Source organism: Rutilus rutilus, assembly GCF_951802725.1.
Source record: "Rutilus rutilus genome assembly, chromosome: 24".
Taxonomy (NCBI): domain Eukaryota; kingdom Metazoa; phylum Chordata; class Actinopteri; order Cypriniformes; family Leuciscidae; genus Rutilus; species Rutilus rutilus.
In genome coordinates, this window is record NC_140228.1 from 22846626 (window position 1) to 22867195 (window position 20570).

General features: G+C 37.9%; 1 protein-coding gene across 5 annotated transcripts in view; it reads right to left on the reverse strand.

The window, feature by feature from the left end:
• kmt2ca (lysine (K)-specific methyltransferase 2Ca) overlaps positions 1 to 20570 on the reverse strand; it is a 144579-nt gene that overhangs the window by 52413 nt on the left and 71596 nt on the right. For all 5 annotated transcript variants that reach the window (XM_084399083.1, XM_084399082.1, XM_084399080.1 and 2 more), the window contains exons 10-15: positions 19892 to 20006; positions 17425 to 17600; positions 15859 to 16022; positions 7907 to 8014; positions 5875 to 6701; positions 2372 to 2491 (exon numbers count right to left, since the gene is read on the reverse strand). In XM_084399083.1, coding sequence (XP_084255209.1) covers positions 2372 to 2491; positions 5875 to 6701; positions 7907 to 8014; positions 15859 to 16022; positions 17425 to 17600; positions 19892 to 20006 — 1510 coding nt within the window. The remainder of the gene's footprint in view (positions 1 to 2371; positions 2492 to 5874; positions 6702 to 7906; positions 8015 to 15858; positions 16023 to 17424; positions 17601 to 19891; positions 20007 to 20570) is intronic.

The following is a 20570-nucleotide window of genomic DNA, read 5'->3' on the forward strand; positions in this document are numbered from 1 at the left end:
AAATGAGTTATTTAGAAATTTACCGGTATGTTGCAAACACGAATTTCAGTTTTGTATCATCACTATTTCCTGAATAATAATAATAATAATAATAATAAAATATCTCCCTTCCATGCATTCATGTAAAATATTTAGTTATGATGGCTTGACAAAGCCAACATTCTTATCTACTATTTGAGATGCTGCTTCTTCCATCTTTGCTTTCAAGATATGACCATTAAACTAGGCACAGACCTTCAGGATGTTCTGACTTGGAATGCTATCTTTCTTTTCTTACTGATCAAACTTTAGGTTTTTGTAAAATGGATGTTCAAAACAATATATAACAATATATATATATATATTGTATATATTTTTTTTATATATATATAAAAAATATATAAAAAAAAAATACTGATGAGGTCCTAACTTTTATTGAATAACTCGAGAGTATTTATGGTGTGTTCCATTTGTCCTTGGAAGTGAGAAATACTTTTTAACTGGAACGCCCACTCGAGTTGGAGCAGCTGGGAAACTCGGGGGAACCGCAACAACCCCAACTTCAGAATCCAACATGGCTGCTCAGAGCATCAACGTAGTGAAACAGTAGTAATATATAGTTTATTAGAACTTCTGTCTGTGCCTCAAACCCAGTGGTGCACTTTTATTTTGCGTATGCCTTGAGTGGGAATTATTTAAATAAGGAATATTGTGACTTGTTCGTTCCCGGAAGAAAACTCAAGACTACAACCCAGGGGTTTCAGAAACAGTGGACTTTGTGCTTTGTAACTTTGCAGACCTTTTTCATGATCAAACTGCAACCTTACACATTAAAGAATGTTGAAAATGTAAAGAAGAAAAAACATAAAATAAAATAAACATAATAGGTCAAATCCCAGATTTTAAAAATAACACTTATTCTTGAACGTTAAGAAATTTAGTACCAGTGTTTTATAACATTCTGCAAGAAGAAAAAAAATGTCCCTTTTCATTGCACTGAATTGCATTTCAGAGAAATGCACACAAATGATCCTCTAACAGCACATGGTACTTTTGCTAGACTGATTTGGTTAAACAATGCTTTTGCTGTTGAGATGAAATAATTATCCACCTATAACCTAGCTTGACATGGTGGAAAGCTTTCAAGAAGGTACCAAACTAGTTGCATCTGTGTTTGTGATAGAAACTCATCCATCCATCCCAAGACCTGGCCCTCTGGGGTTCAGCTCAACTCCCTGAACACTGCACTGACTTACAGATCACATTTCAGGCCAGGCTTCCGCCAACTTGCCCTGCTTCTGAAGGTGTCACGTTGCGTTTGCATCGAGGCTGAAGCTCTGGCCCAATTCCCACTTCCTCCCAGGTAATTACCTCACTGTAGCCAAGAAGCACTACTCAGACAGGAGACGTCAACTTCATTTAGAGAGATTGCCTAAGGAAGCTTGGCGCACTCCATCGCCTTTACAGTCTAATTTGTGCAGAAATGAATTATGGAGTGGGAAAAAATAGACTAGGGTTAAGGAAGGCACTTCTTTAAATCTGCCTGAGTGCAGCCACACAGTAGAAGAGCAACTCTGATGAGATACAGCTGCAATAGGAAGGGTGCAACTCTGGTGTTTCATGCACATGCATTGGTAAAGATATGCAGAGTTTGTTATATGAAGATGCTATCATAAAACTTTTATTATATTAATCTACAATGTGATCATGGAAAAGTTAAACGGAGAACAACATGACACAGCAAATCACATTACATTTAACTTTTGTAATGTGAGTGAAAAATAATATTCAGTGAGAAATGATGAGGGTTAGGGTGATGATGTTTGACATAAAAGAAAAATCGATAATTTTGACCCATACAACGTATTGTTGGCTACTGCCACAAATATACCCGTGCTACTTATGACTGGTTTTGTGATTCAGGATCACATATGTATCAGTTCGAAGCCTTTGGCTAGTGTGCTGTGTCTCACTGGTTTTAAGAATCTCACGCCATGAGCATTATGTTTTTAAGACAGCATCTCATGTTAAGAATAGGTACATTTTCGTTTTCTGAAAGCAAGAATGTGTCCTGTATTAAAGCCCTGTTTAAGGTTTTCAAGTGGCTGTATTGTTGGTTGTAGTGGACTTCTACTGCTGGATGAGCAACTAAATGAACATTATATCATGAACAAGATGCATAATCTACTATCAATGACTGAATATTGCACTTACATCAAACTCATGCAACAGACTCACATTTTTAAGCAATAAAATATCATAGCCATCTAAGGTATGATAACTTTTCAACACCTTATTTGATCTTACCTTCTAAACTAAACCAGCCCACACCCACCTTAAAATCACAGTCCCCTGCAGGGGGCAAACCCTTCAACACCCTCCCCTCATTTACCAATCTCATGGTCCAGATGGGCAGCCCGTGCATCGGCCTGGTCTTAGGGCTGTCCCAGGCGTCCAAGCGCTCTGGAGACCAGGACGGTGAGCTCATTGCGCTACGGTTACTCCATGCACCCTAAGGTAAAGCGGCGGAGAAGAGACGGGGGGAGGGGGGAGGGGGGTATATTGGTGATGAAGGGAAGATGAGGGATGACAAAATGCAGCAACATAAATGTGAAAGCCAGCAACAAGAACACAGCATGTCAAATGAATGCAATACTTTTACACAAATGCATCATACAAGCTAAAAAAGTGAGATATTACGTTTGGGACAAATTCCTGAAACATGACAGTGATGTTATGTAAAATGCTTCTGTCCTAAGAGAAGCAAATGTGAGTATTTGCTTTGAGCGAATTTTACTTCGTAGGGAAAGTCTGCTAAGTCCTTATTATAAAGCGTCAGCCTCCATGGAAACAACATTGTTTATTTGTTTGTTCAAAACAAGCGTGATCATATCAGCATGACAACAAGCAGCTCTTTGAGAATTTTGTAAAGCGCAAAGTGTCATGGGGAGCATTTAGCCTGTTTAACAAGCTAATGAGGGTTAGTCTTTGTAATTACATTGCATTACACAAACACCGCGAGGCCTGTTTTGTTTTACAAAATGAAAATGATTTCAGAATTATACGTTATAAATAACAGCCGTTGGTTGGTTACTCTTTTTTCCTTTTTTGCTGTCATGTATCGTTTTGTCCCAAACTTTAAAGAAACGTCTGAGCTTCAATACAACTTAATGTCTCAGGACAATTTTTTTGTATTAATCATACAAAAATAAACTGATCACAAGGGCACCGTTTTTCATTTCCACTGAAATTCTGTCTTTATTTAACATTATTTTCTGTGGTAACCAACAAATGCTTGATGTGGATTGGACGTAACTCGTATTGAACCCAGAACATTGCTTTCTAATAAAACAAAAGTACTTAATGAAACAAATGACCATTCCTTAAGCACAGAACCCAAGAACTGTTATCATGGGATAAAAAGAAAGAAAGAAAAAGAAAAGAATAGCTCTTCTCTAACACAAGTTGAAGAGTGAGTGAAGGGGACAACTGAGAAACAAACAAATATCATCATGCCAACATGCCTGTGAATAAAGACATCAAAATAAAATAAATACAACAATAATACTATAATTTGATTAAGTATTGACAGTGATAAAAAAATAATGTTGTTGATATTGGTGATGCCCAAAATTGCTAATCGATGACCATGCTATGTCAGTTCGGTGAGAGTATGTTGATGAAGTAGGCTATGTCTTTGTATGCATTTCATTTCCTGCCATTAGGCTTTTCAAAAGGGACAAATATGGTACAAATGTAAAATAAATGGAGAGGTGAAAATTTTAAGCTCACTGAGCAGGCACCCAATAGACACTTTAACAAGATATACGTGGCAATATGAAAGCACTATCAACCAGCAGATACATATTTCCAAATGACAAACTCAAGCTAATCCCAATATGACTCAAAATTCAGACTTACTTCAAGAAAGCGATGAAACACTAGAAGCTCATTTACACATCAAAACTAAATCCCTCTCTCTAGCAGACACGATAACACAGGGGTGTGCATATACTCATGAATGCACTTATACACACCAAACCGGAAATCTCAGTTGGAGCCAATGACAGCTGCCCACCCTTCAAATTACACTGTGCCCAGATGGCACATACTCCAGAGGGAAAAGCGACCAGAGCCATATAAACTAACATGAATAATACAGACACCTATACACTTCTAGTCATTCAATTTAACGTCATATAGTTCCAAAAATACAGTGTCCAAATACAAGCACTAAGTGCTTAGCCGTTGGTTACTTTTTGTTAAACTGTCAACATGTTTATAGAAAAATGACATCTAGTTTAAATGGTACGTACAAATGTAACTCTACTAAACCTTTGAGTACTAAGGTTTGTTTCCACCAAAGTAACAATGCACTTTATCATAAGCTATTCATTTGGACTTCCACGCATAAAAAGAATCCCTAATACCTAACAGATATCAGTAAAACAGATGTCTTGACATACCACATTAGTCTCAGTGATAAACTTATACTTTGTAAAGAGGAAAAATAAAAATCAGTTTCAGAATCCAATCAGAGAAAGTTTTTGCCAATCAGAAAACTAGATAATCAGAAATGCTCTCTGCCTGTGAATCATTTTGTTGGGTTTGCTGACATCAAGTTTACGGACATGTTTTGGGGGGCTGAGTTTTGGAGACAGGATGTGTAAGAGAGGTTTAGCAAAACAGCTGAAATTACTCACAGCACCTTTTAAAGGGATAGTTCACCCAAAAAGTGAAAATTTGGTCATCATTTACTTACCATTATGTCATTCCAAACCCATATGACTTTCATTCATCTTCAAAACAGAAGTGAAAGGGCAAAAAAGTGTGACGGCCAGGACCGTTTTTTTCTGCGTGACAACAATGTTTGAGTTTCCACAAGGACCACTGAGGTTTGTTCTCGTGTATCAAGCAAGGTAGAGCTTTCTCAGCATATTTGTGCTCTCTGTATATGTACTGATCAATGTTGTTTATATATAAATATAAGCATAAATTAAACCTGTTTATCAAGAGATTGAATCTCTTCTGAAAACTTGGATTAAACCACCTTATCCTTATGGATATTAAAAATATGAGCATTTCAAGAACATGAGTGAAAGTCTGTGGGTTTGGAACCACAATTATAATTTTTGGGTGAACTTTAAGTATGCACAACGGCTTGGCATTGCCAAGCATTCATACCTGCATTAACACGCTTGCATAGACTGGGCCTGAGCCTTGCCAATCAGATCAAAAGATGTTGAAAGCATTCCCAAAATGAGATGCTAAGGTGACCACCAGAGAAACGGGAAGAACTCACTCTAATCTTTGCTTCGAAGAAAGCGTGAATTAATTGTAGTTTGAAGTTTACTCTCTTGGACACAAAGACACAGCAATACCATGTTTAATTTAGATTTATGACAACTTAGGAGTTCTCAGCATCCTCCCTGCTCCAGAGCTCAAAGGGGAAATGGGTTTGTGATGTGCTTTCCAGCTCAGTGAGCATTTATCCGAATTACACACCTCCAAAAAGACTCCTTTATGTTTCACTAGCATAAACCCTGGCTCTGGAGCCAACTCCCAGCCCCCTCTCTCCTGGGATAATGTGAGTGATGTATTTGAGAAGGGCAGTGGGGGGATTGGGGGGACTGGAAGGCATGAGAGAGAGCTAGGAAAAAAGCGAGGCAGAGACTGAGCCAGAGAGAGCATAGTAAGAGCCTTTACATGTTAATTAATACACGCAACGCTCTGGCACTAATCAATGTGACGACGGAACATGGAGAGCAAAGAAATAATTACTGTGTAGCTAAAAATGTGGATCACAGACAGAATCACTGTCCTAAAGAGACCTAGGCAAACCAGGAGCCTTCACCAAACAGCAAGAAAGACAAGGCCAAAAACCAGGAGTTTTACCTGCTTTACCCTTGGCCTTCCAGGAGAGAACTTCCTCTTGGAGATGGCTGGCTTTCCCATACCTATCTTGGGCGTAAGAGGGAAGAAGGTGGTGTTGAAAACACTGGGGCTGTATCCAGCTGGATTCAGGCTGTGGGTTGGCGTCTGGCTTTGAGATATCTCCCTGGGCGAGGCTTCAGTGGAAAACGGGGACTGAGTCAACTTGGTCGAACCCTCGGACGACATTCCCGGGGAATGCTTTAAAATTAGGCTCTTATCCTCAATGGGAGAGCTAAAACTGGAGAAACTGTGTTCGCTGACAGGTGTAGTGTCCATTTCCACAGTAGGACTGCACTCTGCAACCAGTGGGACACTATCAGGCTCAGGTAAAATACAAGTGACCTCGGGATCTACCACCTCCTTCTCGTCATGTTCTGGTTGGTCCTGTTTCTGTCCCTGCTCAATTTCCTCCACAACACTCTGGGCTTCTGGGACATTAGTCACCCTTTTATCCTTCATATTGGAGGTGTCTGAGGGACAGACTAACATAGGCTCTTCCTCTTGGACTCGAGAGAGTTTGGGGGATGTTTCTTTGGTTGGCAAAGCAGGAAGAGCTTTTGAAACATCTGCTTCAGGTTCATCCTCTGTAGCTTCAGGCAGTTTATCCTCTGTTTCCTTCCCCATTTCCAAAGCACCAATTAGACTCTGTTCCTGGTTTTGGTCTTCAGAAGTGGTAGAGGCCTGAAAGGAGAGGGAGGGTACGCCCACTAAAGTAGAGGAGCATGGAGGAGGTTCGGGACCCTCCGTCAAAGTGACTGTAACCTGGATCTCCTGGGGAGGTTCAGCAGCTGCAAAAAACACAAATCTAAGAACTCTGTGGCAAGAAAACAATAATACAAAACACTATGCATGTTTATGGACAAGACTTACTGACTGAGAAAAAAAAACTGAAAAAAGTCAGCACACCAAAGTTCCAAAATATGCAAAAAAAATTATATAGTGGACTCACACACAGGTTACGTTTCAAGCATGCAGGCTCTTCATCAGACAGTTAAATTTGTTTTACCAAACAAGCCTTTATACTCACAGTGGACAGTGACCCTATTCTCAAAAAATGCTTTGAAAAACCACCGCGTGTAGTATATAAGAGACCACCTAGTTTTCACAATATCTTGGCCCCTCCCTCACATTTTTTAAATTAAGTGCCTTTTGGCAATGTAATTATGTAATTTTACTTATAAAACTCAAACTTTCAAACATCCTCATACTGCTAATTGTTTTTAAATAAGAGGCACTATTTCGTGCAAATCTGCCAATGTGATTTACATGTTGCCTTTCCCCTGCAGTCTTTGCTATGTGGGTAAAACTAGCGGATCTTTAAAAACGCCAAGATCAGGATCAGAAACAAAGATTCTAAAAGTCCGGTAGCTCAGCACTTTGCTAATTTTAGACACTCAGTCTTGACCTTACAATACGTAGGAATAGAATTAGTCAAAAATCCACGGTGTGGAGGGGACATTTAATCATTTACTTTTGAAACGTGAGACCTTTTGGATTTACACATTAGATACTATATCACCTAGGGGATTAAATTAAGTATTTGATATTCGTCCATTTCTTTACGATACATGGTTTTCCATGTGTTTATGCAGGTATCATGTTTTTCTTAATTATTAATTTTGCATGTTTAAATTTGACTTCCATTAGTCTTGTATTTTTCTTTTGCCTTTGTGTTCCATGACTTTTTATTATTATTATTATTATTTATTATTTTCTCTTTTTTTCTTTGCATGTGTCATGTGATTCTTGATTAATCACCTGTGAGTATAAAGGCTTGTTTGGTTAAAACTTCTAACTGTCTGACGAAGAGCTTGCGTGCTTGAAACGTAACCTGTGTGTGAGTCCACTATTACATTTTTTGAATATTTTGGAGCTTTGGTGTGCCGAATGTTTTCTGTTTTTTATTATTCCTTTTGTCGACCCAACCCTGAGCATATTTTTGCTGGTGATGTGCGTTCTTTGGTCTTGTTTATGCTGAGAAAGAAAAACTTACATGACAGAAACTCTTCTGGCAGAGTAGGAGGAGGACTAGTACTGAGCTCTGTCTCCAACGCCACTTCCTCCTCAGCCTCATTAACTTCTTCAACAGCCATGAAGACATCTAGATAGGAAAGGGAAGTGTTAAGTTGCACAAGGAAACAACTGTGGGACAAAATTGTTTCTGATCTATTCTGAACAGGCACAAGGGCCAATGAAATGACATTCATTTTTTGCTCAATTTAATTTATTGGAAGCCTTTGGCTTTTGGCTTGCTTAGTTGGGGACACTTAATATTCAACAATATTATTGATCTGCCTGCATTGACACCATTGTATGACAACTGAACTGAGCTGGATGATGACATCACTGTTTTCTCCAGAGCAGCTGTACAGATAAATTAACAACTTTATTTACAACAGAAATTAACCATCACTGAACTTACTTAAGCTGGACTATGACACTATTTTGCTGCGCTAAAAAGCACTATATAAATAAAAGTGACTTGACTTGATTTGACTACAAATGCAATTCATACAAGTCGCAACTTGAATATACCATGTATTCAAGGTGTAAGGAAAACATCATGTTACAAGTTACATTACAACAATGACATTTTTTAAAGCATTAAGTTAAACTTTTGTTGAATATTGTCTTTATCTTAGACACTCTTGTCATTAACTCCCAACTGTTTTCCAGAATTAAAATAAATTGGTTTGGTCATCAGATCTTTGCCCAAACTACATCATAACATGCACAAAAGAATCTGACACACAGAGCACTTCATAAACAACAGTTGATAAACAGTTTGAAATAATAAAGCAGCAGGTAGCCTAAAATCTTATTGCCACACAACTATGGTCAGTGCAGTGGAATTTGTACTGAGACTTTTACATGAGTTAAACCACAGAATGGCGCCACAAACTTATTACAGGTTCAATCTCCCTGTAGCAACTTGAGGTTTAGTGCATAATTCGACAAAGGACACAACGATTGCTTATGTCCTGTTCCTTAAAGAGATCAAACCAGCCACCATTTAGAAACCATTCACAACCTGTGCTATCTTCAAAAACTGTACCACAACAAAATCTGGCATCTTTGAACATGAATATTGCAACTCTATTTAAAGTGACCACTCACACCATCAATCAGATGAGATGCAAATGAGATTTGCTTTGCTTTGACAGAACAACCATTTTTCAAACCTAAATCGCAACTAAATGCATAATTCAATTAAATCTTATTTTCTACTATTATTTAATCAACGTTTTATACATCTATCTTACATATCAATTAAACGGCGTTCTCTTTGCCCCCTCCTCCACCATACTGTTGCACTTCCTTCACTCTAAACAATGAACAGGAATACTCAAGCTGCCACTGTGGTCCATTATGCCAGGCATCACCATGACAACACATTCACGAGCCCCGCTCTTGTTAGACACTGCTGAGATGGTCTCATACAGGGCACACAAAAATGAATAAACAAAACACAAGCAATGCTCTCCGCTCATACGTAAGACTTCAGAATAACTGCTAGACCAAAAACAAACAGTGTTCTAATGCTAAGCCTTACAAATGCAGGATTCCAAACTTCTAAGGACACATTTGTGCAACACCGAACTAAATAGATGGGCTGTAGACTGAATGAATGAGAACCCACTACGAAAAATAGGTGTTTGTGTGTAAATTAGGGGTGTCATACGTAAATGTGTAGTTTAGTTTTAACAAATGGTTTGGGGAGGAGCTTAAAGTGAATACAGTATTTTATTCAATTGTATATTAAACTACTTTTTTTTCCCCCAAAGATCAAGAAAAATTCTATTCTGCATGACCCCCTTTAATAATTTGGCAAAGCAAAATCTGTATCACACCAGTAAAACATCTTGAATCTGAATGTAACCTGGGGTGTAAGATAACCATCAGAGACTCAGGATAGAACTGCCATCATTCAGAGTGCTAAAGAGAAGTGAGGTTGACTGCGATGTCCTGATAACGTCTTCATACTTACAATTGACTAGCAGCACAGGGAAGATGAAAGCCTCACTGGTTTAGAGCTGCTAGCTATTTTTAACCAGACAAGTCACAGACCCAGACAAAGAACACTACAACAAACCTACAAAGAACCCTGTAATATGCTTACCTACACACACCTACATAAAAAAATAAAATAATAATAATAATAATTTAAGCTTGTCAGATATCTTGAGCTTGATAATTAAATTCTGACTCAAAATGACTTTACTTTGCAAGTTCCGTGTGGTCTTTTTTCATAATTTACTGACAAACTAGTCTGTAAATCTAAGGAACTGTAGTATGTGTATTGAACATGGAAACTTATGTTTCTCATTATCTGTAGAAAATGTGCAAGTTAGTTTGGCATGCAAAACTTAAATGAAACTGTTGTACTGTTGAATTACATAAATGTATTAAGTGAGCTAATAAATCTTAATGACATTAGACAAATTAATATCAATTCAATGCAAAAATATTTCTACTACATGATTACTGCGGCCAAAATAATTCACAATAACTATATTAAGTGCAATATCCATAGAAATTGAATGAATAAAATAAATAATGCTAAAGTTAAATTCATCTTTAACTTTCATTTGCATGTTCTCTTTTTTGGCCACATGATCAAAATTCAAATACGTGTGTGGGGAGAAAGAGGTTGCAACCATAACTATACAAATACATACATTAAGAACTTGCAGCACTTCAAGTAGACTGGGGTGTCTAACAATTACTGGTGCGTTATTAAAATTCCGATATTAGCAGTATACATTAGCCTGATAATCGATTTTTCATTTTTCAATATCACGTCAATAAGGATATATTGTGTCACCCCAAAAAACAACACATAAAAGCAGTGTGCCACTAAGGGACGAGAGAGGTTCAAGATTAGCCAAGCTTCCCATGAGCGGCAGCATGTAAACATGCCTCGGGATACCTCAGTGAACATGTAGAGTTCAAACAAGAGCGAAGGCCGCTGAGGTCATGAGGCAGTGATGCACAATGACTGCAGTCTGGCTGGACAGACAAGGGAGAAGAGGAGCTTATAACAGGATACTGACACGATCCCGCTCCAGAGAGCAGAGAAGTCCTGCTGGCTGATTCTGCACACTGGCGCTGGGTTTCAAACACCTATTATTCCTGATCGGGCGCGCCTCAGGGTCTGCAAACTCCCATAAGCCCTCACACTGGCTTCACTCGTCAATACTCACCTGATAGTGTCAACCGGCAGCGTTGCACACCACCTGAGAGCAAAGCAGAAGAACTTAAAGGATTTATCATTCCCAGTGTGTATATGACATCAGATGGTCACGGGCTCTGGCCGCCAGCCTAACAGATTGACACTTCATACAGTAGCTTCCTGAAAGAAGCTGATCTCAAAGCAGCTACAGTACCATTAGTCATCGGTGCACGAGCACAGGTGATTGTGTTGTTTGTGAACTGGGTCATGTGAGTAAGCGTGACTATGGTTCTTTTCAGCAGTGTCAGGATGAATCACTGATGGCATCACGTGTCCATGGCAACAAAAACCTTCAGATGGGTGGTGGAGTCGTTTTACCACAACCTTGGGAAAATACCCCCTCAAACACGTGACTAACACATAATGAGCTTCTATAATTACCTGCCAATGAATGTACTAAGGATACTCAAAATGTACTCAAAAATACTGGTACTTCAATGCCAAAACAAGACGAGGGCTTAAAAGACTATTGATTTTTACTAGTCGACCAGTCATCCAGAAAAGTACCCAAACAGTTGATTAGTCAATGTTTACCTTACGTAAATGGCTACCGATACAGTGCCTGACTTGCCAGAAACTGCAACTCCAGAGACTCTCTGTGATGAGGAAAAGAGCTGAAAGTATGCATATTTCCATTGCCACATGCTTGTTGCATTGTAACGAATGACCCAATGACCGCTTCTGGGCAACACTGGATTATTTTCAGGATGGTTCACAAAAATGTTGGTGTGTATGTGAACACTCTGACTGAACTTCATCTCAGACACCCGCAGCACATGCAGTGAAGTTTGCTAACAACTCGCTATGCGAATGATAAGCTGTTAGCATGCAAGGCCAACTCCTATGGGCAATATCTCACTTCAATGGGGAATACCTCAATTTCTTAAAGTTTCATGAAACCCCCCTGTTTTAGCCTGGTCGTTCATACCTCAGAGTAGAAAAAGTCTCAAGAAAAGGGCTTGTAAAGCTATGGAAAAGTGGGAGTGTAGATTGTGGGAAGAGGGGAGAAAACCACCAATAAAACCCCTAAAATACACAGCGCTGCTTCACTAGAGTATATGAAATATGCCCAGAAACCTTGAAACACGCTTGCTCCGGTCGGTATATGAACTATATGATCAACGTTGCAAGCGTCGAGTGCTCTTACATTGTTACTGTCATATTTCCTATCTTGTGGTAGTCAAACTTCAGCACTGACAGCATCGTGGGAAAATACAAACAACACTTTTGTGCTACTGTGCTGAGGAAACATACACTTACGACACATGTGTCCAAACCGTCAACAGGCAGAGGAGAACAAAACAGCTCTGAACTGGTCTTTCGTGACAATTAAGTGCGATAAACATTTTTATCAATGATTCTGTTCAGACTGACACAAACATTTGCATGCTACTGTCAGAGAGAGTTTATTCAACCCATTTGCCATTTCTTTCCCCCACTAAGGTCTCAACAGACAAGAAACATCACATAAGAAAATCAAACCTAATATTTGTGCTGAACATTAGTGTTAGTGTGAACAGAACTTTATTCTCAAATAACAATAAAAATATACATTTTAGGTTGGTATTGCCAATGCGTATGTTTAAGCGCACAATTGTTTCTAAGGGAACCGGAGCTTCTAAAAGCAGCTGTAGTGACGCGATTACCAATTGCTTCTTTTATTTAGAAGGCGGGACTTTTTCCATCGCAGTTTTTCCCCATTCGAAGTGACTGAGTGAATCATATTGCTATACAGTCTTCGACTTGTTTTATATACAGTATACAACTCAACTAGTGACAGAACCAATCAACTACTTGGTGCAATCCTTAGCTGATACAGAAAATGAGGGGTCAACATGAATTAAAGTCAACATGACGTGGCATCTGCAAACTATTTTCAGTAATGTGATGTTTAATGAGAAAATGTGAATTGACAAAATAACAAGAATGGACGGTCGTTTCAGAAATTACAAAAGACAAACACTTTTCCCCCTTAGAATTAATATGTAAAAAGTAAACAGGGCCATTTTCATTTCATGCCGACTTCAAATTGTATTAGGGAAGGACGAAAGAGATAATATGCGGTCCCAATTTGTCCCTCCTTCAAAATATGACACTGACAAATTAAGTTGTCCAGTGACTCTATTAGTCTATTGACTGTATATTGTTTTTCATTTTCTGACTTTAATCACACTCTTTTTTTTTGTTCATTTTAATTACTGTCTTTGCATCAATAATTACCTCTTTTTTTAGTCTATTGACTATATTGTTTTTAATTATCTGCCTTTATCACACTCTTTGTTTTTGTTCATTTTAATTACTCTCTTTGCGTCCGTAATTACCTCTTTTTTATTGTTACACCAATGTTTACTTCACGGAAAAGTACTTTGTACTTGACAGCTAATGTTTTAAAACTATTATTATTTTAATTGGGTAAACTTTTAAACATCAGCATGTGAGTTTTTGTTGTGGTATTAATATTGGCAATGAGACCTGTGATATTTCAGCTGTGAAAGTTCAGCTACTAAAATGCTTGTGTCGTGACAACCCTAGTATGTACGTGTGCATGTGTGCACTCAGCGTGTGTTTATCAGGAAGTGGGGGTGTGGTAGGGTTGGTTAACAGGTGGGCGTCTCTGTCTTGATTAGAGCCGTCTCTCTTGGGGGCCCAACAATGGGATGATTGCTTCCTCTAGCTGCTGGCAGTGGCCCAGTGCATTGCTGTTGGCATGACTGGCTTTACAAAGAGCCCATACAACCGGGTCTGATTGTATCCTTTTCTGCCAACCACATGCCAACATATATCAACTCCCCACCACAGGCCCACAGGAAGAAAATAAAATCATTGGTAATAAGGTGCAGTTGGGGGATGTAACAACCGCAAAAGGCTCACTGCAAATTCATCTCTTTGCCATCAGGCTACAGGAAGAGTCCATTCTCATTACAATTCCTAATAATGGGCCCAAAGAAAATAAGATTTGCTTTTAGCTTCCAGGGTCTTGATGATAGTTCACCAGCTGGGACCACGAGCACAGGAAGCCGATTCATTTTCTTTCTTCAACAGCATTTTTAGAGAGCTTTGTAGTGTGCAACAAAAAGATAAAGTATAAAATCTCTAACCCAATTCTCCTTGGTGAACTCAAAAACTAGCCATAAAGTCAACATGAAATGGCATCTGCAAACCATTTTACTTCTATAATGTGATGTATTGCCACGTGAAATTGGATGTTAAATGAGAAAATGTGAAGTGACGTGATTTGAATGACAGGGATTGGTGGACACTGGACAGTCATTTCAGAGATTACAAAGACAAACACTTCTTTCCCCTTTGATTGAGTATGTAAAAAGTAAACAGGGCCACATTCACTTCATGCTGACTTCACATTGTACTAGAGAGTGAGTATGCAGTCCCCATGCGTCCCTCCACCAAAACACATGACACTGAAAAATGCAAATGCTCATTTAGGGCAGATTATGAATGATGTATTAAGATATGGCAGCGGTGTTTCTCAACCTGCTCAAACGCTCAAGTCTCTGGCTGAACTGACAAACACACTGTAATTACAATCAGTGACAGCACTGAGGCCCACACATTACATCTCTGACACATTAAATGCTGCAGCCTCAACAGAGCCTCTGTGACTAATGAAGAGTGCTTAACATCACAAAAACCCAGCCTACAGCAATTTACAGTTGATCAACATCACACACAGAACATCAGTTGACAAAGTCAACAAGAAAACAATACCTCAACTTAAGAAAATAGAAAAAAAGCTATAAAAAAAACCTCACATGGAGAGTTGATAGAACTGGTTAAACATACAGACTTATTCCATGGAAAAACTGATATGTTTGAAATTATATGTTTAAAAACCATGGGAAGAAATGGAAATTGTGTGAAAATAAAGAGACCAACTTCATATTGTAAATCTATAATTGTATTTACATTTATGTAACTGGCACAAAAGCCAAGTTTTGATTTTATTGATATACCTTTTATGCAAACATGTCAATAAAAAATAAATAAATTATAATACATAATTTAAGAAAAAAAGGAAAATAAAGTCTAGGTTATTCCTGAACACTATACCAAACACACAGCATAACACAATTAAATACAAAAAGGAAACTAAACCAACAAACCTTTTCTTAACATTTTTAGATATACAAGCATGTTTAATTGTGTGTTAATAGAAAGAGATGGCAATGATCTAATGATCAATTATGTTAATTGTTTTAATCTCAAGTGTTCAGCACTAAATACAGGTGTAAACATGAACCAATCAAATCACATTTGAGGCTATTCAAAAAACGCACGTGACTACATAGCATCTGTAGTATAAACCCTGCAATTTGCTAGGGATAAAATGTTTTAGTGTTTTTTTATATATACTTTTTTTGTGCTATATCAACACTGATGTAGCAAGTAAGACCCTTCCTGCGAAATCTGATCAAAAATGATGAATTCAATATGCAGGTTCAAGCCAGGTATAAACCGCAATCCGTCTAAGCTGACCAGACACATATGTTAAAAGCTGGTGTAAACAGGGTCTTTGCATAGGGCAGTTTGTCCCAACACTTCCCCAACCTCAAAAATCCCACAAAAATACATTCTAGGATAGTATTTGCTCTAGAGTAATACAAAATAAATGACATTTTCATACAACAGCACTCTAGTACTCTATAATACAGCCAACTGCAAAGTGTGTGGAGTGCTGAGAGACATGTACTCACCCTCGATTGGCTCTGGGTCAGCGAGCGAAGGCTCCTGGTTGCTGATGGGCTGATCGTGCCCGCTCTCCTCTTGAACCTGCTTACACACTCTGCAGGTGTACCCATCCTGCACCTGACTGTTAGGGTCAGCACCCTCCTGCCTCTCACAGTCCACGTGAACCCATCTGATAGAGAAAATTACAATAAACAACCATCTGTGACAACCATCAATGACCCAATCGAGATGACGGCGTAATTTCATTGTTTGGTTTTGTATTTATTTTTGGTAAACTGTTATTATTTGTTAACCTTTACATTACAGGAATTTCTAGTGTTAATACAAGCTAAAGTTCTAAGAACAGCACCTAAAGCAGGAATGTAGAGCATGTGGTTTTGGTAAAGTTGAAATTTGTTATTTGAGCTCAAAAGTTCTTGCATCCATCATGTTGTCCATAGACATTGTTTACTATGATGATCTGTAACTGTTTTTATAAGTGCCATACGCCATGAACATTGTGTTTAAGATGTTGTATCAAGGTATTCAACTTTTAAAAATGCATTCTGTGTCTGTCTGCATGGTCATGTAGTGAAAAATATGGATATAAACAATATTGTCAAACTAATCTCAGGCTACAATATTCTACAATATACTCTGAGCTATTTAAATACAACGACCTTTGAACGAATTATGTCAGTCACGGTTTGCAACTCTAGAAACATTTGCACATACATGACACATAACGTGACATATGTATGATCCCTAGTTAGTTGTTAAAGCAAGAGAAACAAATCCATCTGCCAAACAAATTATATGAGCATTTTTTCCATTCACAAAGACATCAATGAGCCATTTTAAAAAGCTGGCGATTCAATTAAAACATTCTATGGAGACCTTTTGCAAGATAATTTCTCTTTTAGTTAATCATAATATTTGAAGCCTGTAGAGAAGTAATCAGCTAATATTCATCAATACCAGTCTTCACATCAGTAATGGACAACACCACTAGGCTGTAAGGACACATCAATGTAATTGATTACGTTCATTACCCACTGTTTATGTTCCTAGTCCCCAAAGGAAAACTCTAGAGCAGGTGCTAGTATGGCAGCGCTGTTTAATATTTACCCATCCGTTAGGCAAAAAACCAGCCCAAATTGGGTTTTTAACCCAGTTTTTTGAGTGTAGTAATAATACTTAAAAATTAATGTCATGGTAGATGGTAGTCAAATTTGGAGGATGCCAACATTCTTGAAAACCAATAAAAAACTAAAGTAAAAGAATGTGAATTTTCTTTTTAAATATAACCTAGACTATATTACACATGGGTTGCAATGTGTCTGAACATGGTTTGTCAACCACAATGTGTTTAGAGTAGTGAATTACCGCCTGCGGAGAGCAGGAAATCATTGAAATTCAACTGACATTTAGAAACCAAACATTTAAACGCTGAAGGATGACACTTAATGAATTTTCTTAATAAAATAACATTTGAATGAAAATTGTTTTTAATGCAGAAACCGATTCATTAAAGCAATAGGTCACTCGAAACTGTGTGATATTGTCACAGCTGAAGGGGTCTCATTTCCTACCTCTTACATGTGCAGCATGAGTGTTTGTCTGTAGGACTGCCAGAGTCCTGATTCTGCCCACAGATGAGACAGAGTTGTGCTGAATCATGCTGCTGTTGACATCCTTCACACATTACACCATTAGATGACCACTGACCGTTAGGCCTTATGCCACACTGAGCACACGCCCGGCAGTTCTGCAAAACACAATGTTCAATTCACTCTGGCATCATTTCACATCATGACAGAAAAACCATTTAAAGTGAACATGAAATCAAATTGAACCATTTCCTATTCCTGTTCTTATTGAGCATGAGATAAAAATGCACATTACAATATTAATAACAAATTATCTTACAACCTAACTTTTATGGCCCAATTAAATCCTAGTTGATTAAGGTTTTAGGCATTGCAAATGCTCTTACATAAAGATGGACGATATGACCAAAATCCTATGGTATGAGTAATTTTAGTAAAAACAATGGAATGGGCAATTTTTATTCTTATTAAAACAACATATACTGATTTATTTTTCTGGGAATACAAAAAAAAAAATAATAATAATAATTTATATAGTTTATACCAATTCTTTTTTTATTTTTTTTGAAATATTATTACAATTTAAAATAGCTGTTTTCTATTTTAATATGAAATTTATTACATTGCATTTTGGTAAAGCTGATTGTCAGCATCATTACCTCAGTGTTCAATGTCAAATGATTCTTCATAAATCATTCTAAAGTGCTGATCTGGTGCTAGAGAAATATTTATCATTATCATCAATGTAGAAACATTTTGTGGAAACTTTTTTTTTGCAAGATTCTTTGATGAACGAAGTTAAAAAGAACAGTATACATTGTAAATGTCTTTACTGTTACTTTTGATCCATTTAATGCATCCTTGCCGAACTGCCTTCCTCATCTTGACTTATTTCGGACATGTCTCACTCTATTTTCGCACTATTCCATGTTTAAATAAACTGTACATAATGTAAAGCAGTCCTGCCAAGTGATGGCAAATATACATATACCAGTGGTGTAAACAGTATAGCAAATTATACTATTGCTTCATGTACTGCAGAGATCAAATTATCAAAACTAAAAAAAAAATTATTTAAAATGACAACTAGTATCTGAACAATGACACTTGAACTGAACAACAATTGCAAACTGAAAACTTTATGGGCTCTCTTAAATCAATTTGGATTGCGTTCCAGCATAATTACAGCTCTATAAATCCTCAAAATCATGTTCATCAGTCTGCATCAGCACTCAATAGGAGTAAAGCGCCAGAAAATTCCATGTCAATTAAAAAAAATCATAAATAAAAGGCACTTCAAGCTCATCAAAAGCAGCTTTTCAGCCAGCTGAAGAGGGGCAAGTATCATCTCTAATAACCACCCACAGACCCTTAGCAAAAAAAAAAAAAAACAACCCCTGTCAAGCCTCTGATGATGGGCAGACTCCTTTACTGAGTCCTGGATGACAGGTGGGGCTTCTTAGCCGCCTCCACAAAGTGATGGGAGCAGTCTGAGTGGGATCTGTGTGGGATTTGGTTCAGCTTTTATATTCGTTCAGATATGCAAGATATTTAGGGGTCTACTAGCAATCTAACTCAATTTAGAAAAGTGTTGTGTAGTCTCAGCCTCAGATGGCATACTCGCAGATCATGGACCATCTGTTGCTTACCACACAAAAAAACAAAAAGATCTTTCTTAAAAATGTAAGTTCCAATTTGATTGGCTGACTTCATGCTATTTCTGGGCAAAGGGAGGACAGATTTTTAAATCAATCGACACAGAAACAAAGGGTATGTTCCAATGGCCCAATAGTGCTCTGTTAAGCGTATTTCATAGGGCATTTGACCATCTTAAGTTGGCTTTGCTACAGTCCCAAACAACCCGAATATTATTGGCAGTATTACTAAAACTGCATAACATTTGTTTTTCTTTTTACACTTGTCAATGGCATCTAGTCAAGAGGTTTGTATTAAACATTCTGATTCAATTACAACATGTCAAATATTTTTGGGGTTAAATCAAAGGGCTTTTTTATATTCTGATTCATCTGGAGGGTAATTGGTTTGATTTTGATTTATTATTTATTAAAAATCCTTAAGGAGAAAATAAACAGGGAAAAACACAAGGCTTTTATAGTGGAGATGAACATCTACCCCACAAATCACTCACACAGCTCTTCAAAGTCGGCCGATACCGTAAGTGAGGGTACAGGAGAAGTGCAGCATGCACATTAGGAATAATTACACCCAGGTAATGAATTCATCATGGTGATTAAATCTAGCTCCAGCATCATTCCATGGGGAATATACAGTATGCTGATGAGATGAAAAACCAATGCACTCTTCAATCCCACAGTCCATAAACACCCACGGGTTGCGTGTTACAGGCTCAAAACAGAAATGAAAGCACAGTGTCTCAACTCTTCTCAAAGCAGGCCATTTTGTAGTCCATACACAAACACAAGCTTACCTTGCACCTCCAGCCACTGGTGGGTATTGTGTCCACGATGGGCTGCAGGCAGAATGTGTGATACCCTTTATCACACATGTCACACACCAGCATCTTGCTATCCTCCCCTGGGTTCCTACAGACCAGAAAAAGGATACTGTAGATTAGAACAGAGGATGATTTCAGATACAGGATTAGGGGCTTTTGCAAATAAGACATTCTGACCTATTATATGGCCAGTTAGGCAAGTTTCAGTGACAAGAAATCTGCCTATCCTGGGTGAAAGTGCTTTTAGCCAATCAGAAGAGAATTCATGTTTAATGTATAGTTATGTAGAGCGGAAATGGACAGTAAAAATGACCTGTTGTTTGCTGCAATCTAGCCTTTTGTTTTATAGTTCAGCCTTTTTCATTTAGCATTTTCTTCTTTTTGTGTAGGGATGCGCTGAAATTTCGTCTCCCGACAATTTTCAGCATAAACAGCTATTTTCGGTTTCGGGGCAAAATCATTGACCCAAAACAGACAGTTAATTAGCACTTCTCCAATGGCACGTTTCGACAGTGTTCAGCGTCTATTTTGTGCACACAATGTGGATAAGCTACAACAGTTAAACATGTCAGCTGTGTGCTTATACAGCTTGTAGGCAATACGATGTCACAACGTTACATTTACCTTAAAAAAATTTCGATTTAATGTCCAT